The 14,571-nt window shown below is 36.7% G+C and overlaps 2 protein-coding genes, 1 non-coding gene and 1 pseudogene across 3 annotated transcripts; 2 read left to right on the top strand and 2 right to left on the bottom strand.

Annotated features, from left to right (window-relative positions):
- The first annotated feature begins 1,524 nt into the window (after positions 1–1,524).
- LOC141830934 (pathogen-related protein-like) lies at positions 1,525–2,392 on the top strand. The gene is made up of 2 exons (XM_074718384.1): positions 1,525–1,674; positions 1,747–2,392. The coding sequence occupies exons 1-2, from the start codon at positions 1,546–1,548 to the stop codon at positions 2,323–2,325; spliced, it is 708 nt and encodes a 235-aa protein (XP_074574485.1). The 5' UTR covers positions 1,525–1,545; the 3' UTR covers positions 2,326–2,392.
- Positions 2,393–2,808: 416 nt separating this feature from the next.
- TRNAE-UUC (transfer RNA glutamic acid (anticodon UUC)) lies at positions 2,809–2,882 on the bottom strand. The gene has a single exon. It is a non-coding gene; the product is annotated as a tRNA-Glu (tRNA).
- A 5,549-nt stretch (positions 2,883–8,431) lies between these two features.
- Positions 8,432–9,412, top strand: LOC141830593 (uncharacterized; annotated as a pseudogene).
- Positions 9,413–10,716: 1,304 nt separating this feature from the next.
- Positions 10,717–12,623, bottom strand: LOC141830591 (heat stress transcription factor A-4b-like). The gene is made up of 2 exons (XM_074717994.1): positions 12,137–12,623; positions 10,717–11,837 (listed from the first exon to the last, which is right to left on the bottom strand). The coding sequence occupies exons 1-2, from the start codon at positions 12,374–12,376 to the stop codon at positions 10,842–10,844; spliced, it is 1,236 nt and encodes a 411-aa protein (XP_074574095.1). The 5' UTR covers positions 12,377–12,623; the 3' UTR covers positions 10,717–10,841.
- Positions 12,624–14,571: the final 1,948 nt, after the last annotated feature.

The raw sequence follows: 14,571 nt of genomic DNA, 5'->3' as shown, positions 1-14,571 counted from the left end.
AAAAGAGGATGCACAGTCAATTAAAAATTAGCACCGTGAATAAAACAAACACGTGAGTACAGTTAATTTAATTGATAATTAATTAATTCAATAAAATCTTACCTATCTTAAATAAAATAATTTAAATATATATTTTTAAATCTTAATCAAATTATCCTATTAAAATACATATAAATTTATTTTAAATTTAAAAAATATAAATAAGTAAATAAATTTATTTAACATATATGATATGAAGTCATTGATAATACTATTATTATTATTTATTATAAATAGAATTTTAATTAAATATTAAATTAATTTAGTCTATCAACTAATAAATTAAATTTTAAATATTTTTGAATGGATCCTAAGATTCTCCATCCAATTCTAATCAATTCAATTATAATCTCAAATCGATCATGCATGCATACACGATCCTACCGACTAAAATTTTTATCCACTCAATCTAATCCAAGTAAATAAAAAATTATTAGAATTATATTTAGAAATTAATTGATTAACAGTTTTACACGATCGATTTTATAATTATTTATTTTAAAAAAATTAAAAATTATAATTAATTATTATAGAAAAAAATATTATCTTAAGTTCATCCAAAATTAATGACTGACGTGTTGATAGGATATGAAAGCTACAAGAAACCACAATGCGATGGCAATTAATTCTTGGGTTTTCATCCCCGCTCACATTGCTCGATCGCTTTCTCTTATAAAAATATTATTTCAAATTTTTTACTTCAAAGTTAGCATAAAAGTCAAACGCTCATCCAAAAACAAGAAAAAGAATGGAAACAAAGTGAATGAAACAAAAAAAATGACCACACAAGGGATAATAAATTTTATACGTATCGATCTTAGAATTTTCTATTCTTAAAAATTTATAATTAATTTATTTTGTATCACTCTTTGCCTAATTTGTGTCATTATCTTTAGAGTTATCAAACTGATTTGATAGAGTGGATAGACTCGTTAAAAATTGATTGACAGGGTAGAATAAGGTGGGACAAATTGAAAATTTTCAATCTAACTCAATTCAAAATAGACCACAGAATAGATAAATTAATCAATTAAAAAATAAAAAATCTTATAATTTACTTAATTTGATCTTTTTATAAATAAATATTTCTAAAAAACTCTCTAATAAAATTTTTGCTCAAAATAATTATATAAAAAATTCACAACTTTTATTATATATATAACCATTAAATTCATAATTTAATTTTAGTTTTTTGTTTTCTTTGTCAATGCATGGGCCAACTTACTGGAAATTATGATCAGCCGACTCGTTTGGATCCACAATTTATACAAACTGATTCATTTATATTTATTTTTAAATAAATTTATTTAAATTATTTGACGGGATGAATTAATAAGCTGTCCAACTCAAATGGCCTGTTGTAATTATCTTCTGTGTTAATTTTCTCATTAAGTCAATAAAAATGTTTTAGAAAGCTAATTAATTACTGTGGTGCTGGAGTCGATATAAAGAGGCTTCGAGAGAGCTCCCTGCTCTGCGTCTTCACCTAGCCATTTCATCGAGCAGATGGCGGAGGCAGTCGACAAGTACCGGTCTCACCTCTCCGGCGACGGCGAGAAGCACACGCAGTGGCGCCACGGCGCGCCTCCCATCTACGACCTGGTCAACGACCTCTTCGAACGCGAGAGGACCATCGTACGATTTTGCGATCGATTAAAATTTTTGATTCTTAGTGGCGAATCACAATAATCCTTTTGTCACCTGCAGGAGTGGCCGAAGGGATCGCTGGAGGAGACGGTGCAGAACGCGGTCAAGACATGGGAGATGGAGCTCTCCCACAAGACGCGCCTCGCCGACTTCAAGTCCATCCACCCCACCGACTTCCGCTTCTCCGTCAACGGAGGCGCCGCCTTGAACGGGGAGGAACTGCTGGCGGCAGGGAGCTACAACGCTCTGCTGCGCTCGGCGCTGCCGGCGGAGCTCCGCCCCTACTACAACCCCGACGCCGAGACGTTCGAGTCGTCGCATGAGATCTTCCGGGTCGCGCTGCCCCGAGGCTTCGCGTGGGAGGTCCTCGCCGTGTACTCCCCGCCGCCGGTCGTCGCGTTCAAGTTCCGGCACTGGGGGTACATGGAGGGGCCCTACAAGGGCCGCGCCCCGACCGGCGAGCGAGTGGAGTTCACCGGCGTCGGCGTCCTCAGGGTGGACGAGGAGTTGAGGGTGGAAGAAGTGGAAATTTACTATGATCCCGGCGAGCTCTTCGCCGGACTTGTGAAAGGGGAGGCGGAGGACGGTGGCGACTCCACAGCTTCCGAGCTTCGATCGTGCCCATTTCTCAATAATTAATGTTTGTCCTGTGCATGACGATGAATTTCCTCAATAAATAAATAAATAAAAATAGCATTTTCTGTTTTATTGGATAAATTCAAAGCATAGTGAGTATTTTGTCGTCGATGACTTAATAATTAAAAATAAAAAATCAATTCTAATTTAAAAAAAACATGATAACATACTATTAAAAAATTTATAAGAGAACTTTTATACAATTTTTTTTACTAATTTATCAAAATTATGCAAACATAATTAAAATCATTTTAGTATGATTAAATAAAAGTATTATAGCAACTATTAATTAGTTGGTTATTTAAAGTAATTATGAGTAAATTTTAATAATTTAAGCAAAATGATTTTAAAAATTAATATAAATGTATTCTATATATAACTTTTTGATGAGTTCCAAGTAATTTATTTTTTATACTTTATAATAGTTAATTGTAAGTTAGAATAAAGAAATATGGTATTTTTTTTTTTGAAAAAAAAAAAAAAACCTTCCATTGCCGGGATTTGAACCCGGGTCGCCTGGGTGAAAGCCAGGTATCCTAACCGGACTAGACGACAATGGAATGCTGTAAGTTTTCTCTATAATATATTTATATTTTATTTCTTTTCTTTTGCCTTTCTTCTCATTTTTTAACTCTTATGTTACATGTCGTAGATATCACTCGTATTTTTATATAAATGTTATTATATATACTAATTAAAATAATAACTTTATTTGACAATAACATTGCTTTTCTATATTTATTTAGTTTACATTTTTCAACATCAACATTACCCTACCTCCTCTTTACTTTTATCATCCCTCGTTTTTAATCTACATAGTATATAATTTTTACGATTCAACTAATCTTGAAGATGATCGATCTCAAAGACAAATCTCAAAAGGACAAACAGTTTAACGTCAACAGCCGATCCCATAATCTTCCTTGTAAAACTTTGAAAATCTTTGTTACTGACTTAACCGCTCCACCAAGTTATTGGGGGTCATTTTCTTCCTTTGTCACTTTCAATGGTCGTGGATGCCTCCTTTACCACTATCCCTCTCCTTACATTTCCTCTTAGCTTTCAACGTTGTGTCCCCTTCATTTATAGTTGGTGCTACGATACGTCCTTTTTAATTAATTGACAATAGAGCAAATAGCGTATGTCAAACGTTTTAGATTGAGTGAATTCAAGGCTAGATGATTTAAAGGGCAAAAAAAAAATAAAACAAACAAACAAAAGAACACTCATAATTAGAATGAACACTTTTGCGCCCCCAAGTAAGCACTTTCTTAATTTTTTAGATATTTAAGGATCAAATGTCAACTTTGATGAATTAATGAACGAATTTCCCTTAATACTGATTTAACTATTGTAAGTATTTTCGATTTACCTAATAGTGGATGAAAATTTTTTATAAATTAAATTGGATGAAATTTTTTTATAAAATTAAATTGATCATTTTAGAATTAATCAATATAAATTGGATATTTAATACCAACCAAAATAATTGATTGCTTGTATTTTAAAAAAATCAAAAGGACATTTTATCATATTTTTTTATCAAAAAAATACGAATTTAATCATATAGCAGCTACTACTGTATAGAGTAACTGCTATCATGCTTTAAAATAAATATAATTTTTTAAGTTCAATTTAATCAAAAATATTATATATAGAATAATTTTATATTAAAAAATTATTTATCAACTTAATTAATAACATTTAAATTTGATCAACATTACTTTTAAAAGGTTAAAATAGTTATAAAATTATTATGACAAAAAAAAAACTAACAGTTATTTAGTTGATGTTATAACAGTACAGTAATCAATAAATAACTGCTATAATAATTTTAAGATGTTTTTGTTTAAATAACTGCTATATATATATATATATATATATATATATATATATATATATATACAAAAGGGCTATCCTGAGCACCGATCTCCTGAGCACCCGTGAGCGCTTCCATCCTAACCGTTCATCCGATCGCGCGCTCAAGCTCAGCCGTCCAAAAATCGCGATTGAACAGTGTTTCTCCTCGGACCTCCGCCGCTTCTCGCCGCCCGTTCATCGCCGTCCGACCACCGTCGGCCGCTGGACCGGACCCGTTGGAACCGCAACTCGCCGGCGGTCCGGCGATGGCCGGATTCCGGCCGCGATTTGGCCGGAATCCGGCCGGATTTCGGCCGGAATCGGCCAACAAACACTGTTGTCCGATTCCGGCCGAAATCGACCGGATTCCGGCCAAATCGCGGCCGGAGACCGGCCGCGGTCGACGCCCGGCGCCGGGCGCGTCGACCGCGGCCGGTCTCCGGCCGCGATTCGGCCGGAATCCGGCCGAATTTCGGGCGACAGCGGCGCCAGCCACTGCTGCCGTGTTTCGGCCGGAATTCCGGCCCAATCCGGCCGAAATTCGATACCGGAATGTGCGCCGTCGAGTTGCGGTTCTAACGGATCCGGTCCGGTTGCCGGCGGTGGTCGGACGGCGATGAACGGGCGGCGGAAGCGCGTGAACGTCGGAGGAGTGCGCACGCGGTGCGTAAGAATCCGGTGCTCAGGATAGACGAACTGTATATATATATATATATATATATATATATATATATATATATATATATATATATATATATATATATATATATATATATATATATATATATATATATATATATATATATATATATATATATATATATATATATATATATATATATATATATATATATGTTATGGGACTGGTATGGGTCGGTATGCCTTGGTTCAGAAAATCAAGATTCAATCTAAGAAGATGACATGACAGACAAAAAACATGATCTAGGGATGGCTGACTTGATCATGCGTCGAGCACTCAGCCACCCCGACTTAATAGTCCGCTCAACTCAGACTCACGAGTGTAACTCGGGAGGCAGCTCAGGTCCCGACTTGGTGTTAAGCCCAGCTCAGAATCTCACACCCGACCCCTCTCTCAAGGTTTAACTCCTGTTCTATGTCTAGCAACTCCTCTAAGTCTACTTCAACTAGGCTCCTCTCGGTCATATTCCGTCTCGGCCCCTAGTCGACCTTGACTCAGACTTCCTCTGGCAACCATGCTCCACTACCTCGGTGCCCTACTTAACGCTCAATCGATTCCGCTTTGATCATTTCCCGTAGTTAGCTAGTCAGGTTGCTACTAGAAGGACACAGACAATCATGTGATAGGGTGGTTAAGCTATTCCCCTACTAATGCGGCATGATGGTGTAATATGATGCTGTATCGAGATGAATAACATGACTTTTCACTACTACGACGAAGATGAGATGTTCTCCTTACCTAGATGAGACATCCCTTCTGACAAAATCTTCACTCAAGGATATTTTCCTTAATTTAGACAAGATAAGTTCTCATTATTCTCTCACGGGCCTTTATATATCTCCCCTTCATCTCGCGGAGACAGTTATGCACGCTTACACATGATCACTTAGAGATCTGTTCTCCTTTTTCATTCTCTCCTCTCTTTCTCCAGTGGAAAAATTGACTTAAACTTCGGAGTGGTTGAGCCAAACTACCCCTGACCTCCGTTCTCATCTTCTCCTCTCTTACTGTGCAGGTCTTAGCAGCACTTCAGGATCCTTCATCACCTTCCTTCTCTACCTATGGATATCGTCTTGATCGTCTACTTCCAAATCAGGTGGCTAGCGACTCAATTTCAACCGAAACAATATATAAAAGTATTGATTTTAACACATTATAATATAATAGTTAGGAAATAGCTATTATAACATGCAATTAAGGACAAAGAGTTAAGATCTTGATTCAATGTAAGTAATAATATAATATAATTCATAAAGTAAAAATATATATATATAATCTAATTTAATTTATAAAGTAACAAATATATATATAATTTTATAATCATGATCATAAGTACCATAAAATATTTATTTTGCAATTACAATTATTTTTTCGACTTTTCTTATTTTATAACTTTTTACGATAACTTCATTATCAAGGCAAGGACAATCATTTGCTCAAGATGAAAAAATAACACAGAACATAACAAAAGAGAGAATGTCATTCCTCAACCGGTTGACCATTTTAATTAAGGTTGAAGAATGTCATCTGAAAATTTTGGAATATAATTGAGTTGATCGATAGAGTAGAATTGTTGAAATAGATAAAGATTGAATCTTGGCGAAGCCAAGGCAATGCTCCTCTTCCGTCATGATCAATTGCAGCTTCTCGATTTACCTCCTCATAGATAATCACGAGACTGACCGTATGAGATTGCTGAGGTGGTTGTTGAAGAGGAATGTCATTTGAAAACTACTGAGTGACTTGACTAGTGTGGGAGGTTACAAGATCAACTATAATAGAGCAGCATCTCCTTCAACCAGCATCAAACGAGTGTAGAAGCAAAACTTGTCATGCAAGATTTAGAAGCTGATAGTGTGTAATTGTAGATAGATACAACAACGCAATTGAGTATGTTTCTTAAGATATCATCACTGACTACAGCAATGAGAGCAATTGAAGCAAACAACACAGTGATTTTGTTGAGTTTTCTTCATCTTAACTCAAGTACCCTTCTTTACAAAGTCAAATATGACAGACAAAAAAGTCAACACCGTCAAATTCAGTCGGTCAATTACATTACATAGTCAACCATGTCATCACCGACTTATCGGAAGGTAAAGGTTATTGGTTAGTTAACCGATTCCCCTTCTCCCTTTCTCCTTTTTCGCCATCATCGAGAGTGGCTTGACCTCTCCCTAGATCTCTTAACCCCCACCTCCACCAACCCTTGACTCCACGTTGGCCGACAGCTAGGCCACATCCACGTAGCTATTCTTAATGAACACTTCAACAAAAGTAAAATTCATCATCCTAACAGTCCCACACGGTCGACTTCATGATCATTTGTGAAGAGGTAAATCAAGAAGTTGTAATTGACCACAATTGACAAACACTTCTTCTGTTCTTCAACAAAATGTGGAATCCGCTATCCGTGGCCCCATGCAATCGATCCCATGACCATATATAAGGAGGACAATTGACGAACACAATCCACGTAAGCTTCGCTCTTGCATGCAGTAGGTACACTATAGTTGTTACAAACAAGCTTGTTCATTTAGATGTTATTAGATTTTAAATTCAAACTTATTTAATCATTTAAAATTTTTATATTCCTAAACTTATTTAGTTAATTGAGTTTGATTTTAAAAGTTTATTTACTTATCATATTAATAAATGTTTTATTGATTAGTATAATTTATAAATTTTATTTGTCATTATTAATGAATATTATTTATAAATATTTTACTCACTATTCATCAATATTAAGGATATATTTTTTAATTGTTCTCGTGAATATAAAATCGAATATTAAATTTTTTTCATGAATATTTAATTTATTTGCCGCCTTAAATAAGTAAGTATAATTGTATTCTAGGGTAGATAACCAAAATGACATATTAACAACGTGTTTATTGATGACTACATCATAAAACCTCTCATTACCCTTCCATTTACCATAATCACTATCATAATAACGTGTTTGAAATTAAATCCTATTTCCCAACGGGCACTCACATCTCAGTCAATCCCTCAGTCGCCCGACAAGCCCGATCAAACCCTCCCCCACGCAGGCGCGCGTGCGGACGGAAAACATTTTAAAGCCAAAAAGCAAAAGGAAGCCGCAGAAAAAAGAAAAGCGTACGACCGAGGCGGTAATAAGAATTCAAAAATCGGTCCGGGGAGAAAAAAAGCGACAGAATTAAAGCCAAAACGTAGCTCCACTTTATTTTCCTCTTCGGTTCTCGCCCGCTGTACGGTCTGGCCCACTCGAACCGACCCCGCTCGGTTCAAATCGATTTAATTAATAATTAATTAATTTTCCACTGAGAATAATAATCTAATAAAAATAATTTTATATTTATATTTTATATGCTGAGTCAGCTCCACTCCGCCACTTCGTTTCAAACCGCAACCACCGGAAGCTACTGGAATCATGATTAAACCGGAAAGTGACCGCCACGATCGTAACCGACACGGAGACCTCTCTCTCTCTCTCTCTCGCTTTTTTCGCTTCCATTTAAGCGACTCCGCTCCGATTTCTGCTTCGTCTCGTATCGTATCGTATCGGGTCGTTTGTAACAGCCGAAGAGGAAGAAGATGCAATGGCGGAGGAACCAGAAGCAACAGAAGGAAGCGGAGAAGCGTACCTCCGATGCTTCGCCGCCCGGCTTCTCGATCGCCCGCGTGCTTCCGTTCTCCTGGTTCGGTAAGCTCACCGCATCCGCGTCCAAGTTCCGGCGGGGGAGTGATCCCGCTGAGGCGGTCGCCGCCGTCGCTCCTCCGCCGTCGCCGTGCCCGGCGACGGATCCGACGCCTCGCTCCGCTTCCGCTCGCCTGCTCGCCTTCTCCGACCGCTTCCCGCCGCCCCTTGCCGTCGAGGCGCCCCCGCGGCGTGTCTCTCTCGGGGGAGAGGGAGAGTACCGGGCGGGGGATCTGGAGCTCACCCTCGGTCACATCATCCCCTTCTCGCGTCGTGCGGCGGCGGCGAAGCGGGTGGAGTCGGATTCTGGGAGCGAGGCTTCCGGCTGCGACCTCGGGATAGGGCGGCGTAGACCCCTCCGGCTCCGCAGGCGACGGCGGGTCCCGCCGGGTGATTCGTCGGGCCTGAGGGATGCGCAGCCGCGGCGGTCGATCAGCGGGAAGATTCGGCAGCGACCCAAGGTGAAGGTGCGCTCGCCGCGGCCGCCGGCGGCGGCGGCGGCGGCGGCGGCGGCGGCGGCGGCGGCGAAGGAAGAAAAACGCGGGGTTGGAGCGGTTCGCCGTGGTGAAGTGCTCCTGCGATCCGCAGCGGGACTTCAAGGAGTCGATGGTGGAAATGATCTGGCAGAAGGGAATCGGGCGGCCGGAGGAGCTGGAGAGCTTGCTCGCCTGCTACCTCTCCCTCAACTCCGACGAGCATCACGACGTCATCGTCAAGGTGTTCCGCCAGGTCTGGTTCGAGCTCAACCCGGAGCGAATCGTCGCCGAATCAGACCGGCGACGCGGTTGACTTCACTGTATTTTAACTCTCCTCGATAATTAAAATAATAATAAAAAAATATTTTTATCTTCTAATTTTACTATTTAAAAATATTTGAAAATCATGTTCTAACTTTTATGTTTATGAACAAATTTACATCACAAAAAGGTTCATTTTGTTCATTATTTGATCGAACACCACGAAGCACCACTGAAAGATAGGTGTGGTACAGAAACAAAACATTTAAAAAGATAAAATAGATATATATATATATATTTAAATATCAATGTGAGGAATATTTTAAAGATTGAACGTGCATAAATTATTGAATTTATCATATCAATGAATTAGTGTGACGTTCGATACTTATATAGTCATCTAAATTTAAATAAATTTTATTTATTATTATTATTAATTAAATTTTTTTTGCTCATTTAATAGATATATTTTTTATAATTTTATATCGTTTAATTAAAATATTTATTAATCATTATATTTATATTATTTTAAATATATATTTTAAATTTTTAAATTTTATTTATTTTTATATATCAATATATCCATCTTATCATTTTCATTTCTATTATTTTCATATTCAATTCTATATAACATAATAGATGTTATTTATATATATATTAATATATCCATCACTTTATTTATATATATATATATTTATGTTTATTATAATAGATGTGACTATCACTTTATATATATATATATATATATATTTAATTTTAAAAGTACTTTATGATAAAAAAAACATCCAAAGCTCTCTTACAAAAGTTAAACACCTAAATTATAAAATAAAATATTAATATTGATAGAATCAAAATATCTCCACAATGGTATGATATTGTCAATTTTGAAATTTTGATTGTTTCTCAACAATTCTCCCCTCAATAAAAGGATCATTGGGAGCTCCCCTACTATTATCCTCATGACCATTATCCTCATGGTCCGGGTTTGAACTTCCCCTACTGAAAGTTTCTCCTACTATTATCCTCATTGTCCAAGTCTGAACTCCTCCTATCATTATCCTTGTGGTTTAGGTCTAAACTTTTCTACTGGAAGTTTCCCTACCATTATCTTCATGATCCGGGTCTTCCCTCTTCCTATTGGAAGTCCCCCTACCATTATCCTCATGGTCTGGACCTTCTCTACCTTCTTCATTTTTCTTGAGGATTTCCACATAACTCTATATACACCATAGCTCTGACACCACATGTTAGTATCGATGAAATCAAAATATCTCCACAATAATATAATATTATCCATTTTGGACCTAAATCTTCATGATTTTATTTTTGAACTTAACTCAAAATGCTTCATACCAATGAAAATATCTTTCATTTTTATAAATTTATGATTTTTTCTATGTATTTTCAATGTAAAATTTTAATTGTATCTCACCACAAAAGTCATTATATGCTAAGTATTGAAGCTGAACTAATAGCAGAGGTATCTACATTCATATCTAATACAGGGAAACATTCTGAGAGTTATAATACAGAACTAGGATTAGGTTTTCTCTGCTGAAGTGAGATTCTTCTTCATATCAGGCGAAAAGTGATCGACTCTTTTCCTGTCACACCATATATTTCCTTGGCTGCCATCCGAATCTCTTCTAGTCGACTGAGCTTCCTTCGCATCGAAAGAGCCTGGAATTTCAGTGAGAAACTGCTCCCAGAATACATCATTTGCCCCGGCAGGCACCGCTGAGGTTGTGCTTGTGCCAACATCTTTTGATGAATCAACCTCAGTAGAATTGGGCTCCAAATTCACATCGATCTCGGAGAACTTGCTACCCGAATCCACTTCCTTTTCGATTGCAGGAGTCTCTGCGAAGCTTGTAGATTCTTGTATCTCCGGCGATGAATGCACGTTCAGCTGAGGTGAAGAAGAAAGCAGTCTCGGCACCGCCGACGAGGCAATTGTCTCAGAGATGATCATGTTATCGTAGGGCATGTCGTCCCCGGATGCTTGACTAACACCTCTGAAGAAATCCTCAAGTGAATTCAGAGATGATTCCATCTTCTCGAACGGCTCCATGTCGAACGCTTGGGCCGGCTGTTCTTCGCCGTGGATATCGTCGTCGTTCGAGCAGTCAATTCGTGGCAATTTCCTCTTCTTCTTGGTGTGAAGTTCCTCCAAGTGTTGCACGAAGTTAGAAAGGAAGCCAGGGTTTTGTATGGCCCCGGTCAAGAAGGACACCAGCCCCTTCTGCCTGTGTCCGAGAAGCTGCAACCTTTCCTCCAAAGCCTGCATTTGGCATTCTAACTCGCAATGATTCTGCGTGTGCCTCTGGATCTCACTCCAAAGCCTCCTCTTTTCCTGCTTGAGCTTCTCGATCTCTTCCTCGAGCTCTCGTTTATCGATCGAGGAATTCGAATGGGTGGCAGGCGAATGGCTATGGACAGGCTTGCGTCGGTGTATGTTCTTCAGGAGGTGTCTCTGTCCTCGCACAAAGTCCTCATTCGCAAACTCCCACTGATCGGGGTCTACCTTCCTGAAACCCTAGAACAGAACATGAACAACTCAAATCTCTCCGGACCACACGAAGAACATTAGGAAAAACACAGATATGGATGCTCAACCGATTGAGGCAATTCAACAAACACAAAGCCGGCGGGATTACAGGATCAGTGAATGAACAGAGAAGATGAACACCTCAGTTATCTTCGAACAACAAGAAGAACATTAGGAAAAACACAGAAATGGATGTTCAACGGATTGAGGCAATTCAACAAACATCGATGAATGAACAGAGAAGATTATCTGGAGGTGGTTTTGTTGGAAGATTTTTTTCCACTTACGTAAGTGTTGAGCTGCCTGACGAAGCTGGAGAAGTTGTTGTGCTTGAAGTAGCAGGGGAGGAGGACCCGGGAGAACTCCGGCGCGTTCCAGACGACGAAGCTCGCGTTGCTGGCGCTCCACGAGACGACGGAGTCCGTCGCCGGGTCGTCCACCATCTCGTACGTCTTGACGAGGAACGGCGGCGGCGAGCTCGAACCGCCGCGGGAGCCGCCGCCGCCGCCGCCGACTTCCGTCTCCATCGGCCGACCGGCGGCGGACCGCCGAGCGAAACCGCTCGTTTGCGGATCAAAAGCGCGCGAGAAATCTGCGGAAAGGCGCGACCTTTACGTCGAGCGCGATCGATCAAAATCCAAAAAAGGCGATCTAAAACAAACAGAAAAAAGATGATCTTTTTCTTTTCCTCAAGATCTTCTCCAGAAGCGAGAGAGATCGAATTCTTCCGAGTTCGCTCTCAAAATCTGGAACCATTCGCGAGTCGAAGTCGTTGGAATTTTCTAGAAGGCGAAGCGAGCAAGAAAGCGCAGAAAGTCCGTTCACACAACTAAATTATTCCTTTTTTAAATAAAAAAAGGAACCAAATCTACACAAATTTACTAGATTTTTTCCTAAAATAATTTTTTTATTTTATTTAAAAATATAACAAAAAGTCAAAAAAATTCCAAATTTTATTTAAAATCAAATTTAATGAAGAAAATTAAATCCAAATTTTTCCTTATTTATTTAATTATTTTAATATTCACATTTTGTCAAAATTAAGATAAAGTTGGGGAGACTAGTAGTCTTTGTTTCTATCCCCTTTCATTATTAATTAAACACGTGGCGGACAGAAAAAATTAAGCCATTTATTAAAATAAGGAAAAGAAAAGAAAATTTTTGGTTGGGTGGATTTTACGTTTTGCTTAAAAAAATAAATCAAAGAATATCGTGAGCGAAAAGATAAGGCTGATTGATTCGAGATATGATATTATATTTCTTTAAAAAAATGAAATGAAATTATTTATCAATTTTAGCATTTCGTATCCATTGAGAATTTATTAATTTTAATATTTTTATTGATACTTGCCTAAAGATAAGAATCCACCTTGCAAAATTAAATAATTTAACTCTTAGCATTAATTAAATAATATGGTCAGCAGAATAATATTATCCTATTCAACTAATTTATCATTTTTATATTAGAGGAAATGATTCTACCATTCTTCCTGACTTATTATTAATTAATTATTTGTAAATTCATGACGGTGAATATTTATATAGCTAATCTAACATAGGTTAGTTAATTATCTAATTCAATTAATAAACCATTTATTTAACTTATTTTAAATTATAAGGATGTCTCTTATAACAAAAGATAATAGTTTTAATCAAAATTAATATGGACTCAAATTATTTTAAATTTATTAAAATTAGTGGATTGAAAGTATTTTTATTTAAGCTTGATTAGAATTATTTTTAATTCAATCAATATAATTTATGATAATATTAATTAAAATTACTGCATGTTATGTCAATTTTAATTAAAATTATTATATGTTATAATAATGACACAACAGTATTAAAATAATGTATTATTAGATATTCTTTTAATATCCTTTTGATCCTAACAAAAAAAAACTTTTTATTTTTTTATTATACGACGTATCGAAAATATTTTAATTATAAAATTAAAAAGATGTTTTAAAAAAAGTTATTCATAACTATATTTTACTTAAGAGTGTAGGGAGATTTTTGAAATTTTAAATTTACTTATCTAACTTTCATAATACTAAAATACCGAGCACATAATATCTCTCCTCCTTTTATTTTACTATTCTTGAAAGTTTTTTCTATTTTTAATTTTTTACTCTATTAATTTAAAATTTTATTATTCTCAATTTACAATATCAAATTCATATTTGACGGCATAGATTAAAAGGTTTTAGGAATATATTAATTTTGATTTAAATGATTCAAAGTTTTCTAAGTGTATCAGTTAAAAAAATTTAATGTGTTTTTAACTAGGACCATCCTAGGAATTTATTAGCGATGTTTATTAAATTTTTATAATTTTAAAAATTTATTATTCTTAATTTATACTTATTATATGAAGACATACATACATTAAAGAGACCTCCGAAATTATATTGATTTTGGTTTGAAATTGTCCGGAGTTTTCTATGTCTATCAGTTAATTTCGAACAGAATTGACTGACAAATCTATAATATTCAAAAATTTAAAAATTTAATATTTTTAAACTACGAGCACTATAAAAATGTGCTGTTAATTAATAAGTATCATTTGTCATAAATTTTATAATGAATTTGTTAATTCGAAAATTACAATTGCGCGATTAAATAAAATGTCGTACTAATAATGGAAATGTTAAATCGGCAGTACTTTGTGCAACGGTGCATAGTCTGCTGCAGCAGAAGCGGTAGAATTCCTGTCTCATCT

This window comes from Curcuma longa, chromosome 6 (assembly GCF_044706935.1).
Source record: "Curcuma longa cultivar G26 ecotype Majalengka, Jawa Barat chromosome 6, ITB_CL_G26_1.1, whole genome shotgun sequence".
NCBI lineage: Eukaryota > Viridiplantae > Streptophyta > Magnoliopsida > Zingiberales > Zingiberaceae > Curcuma > Curcuma longa.
Note: the sequence above shows the minus strand (reverse complement) of the source record. Positions and strands in the feature narration are given on the sequence as shown.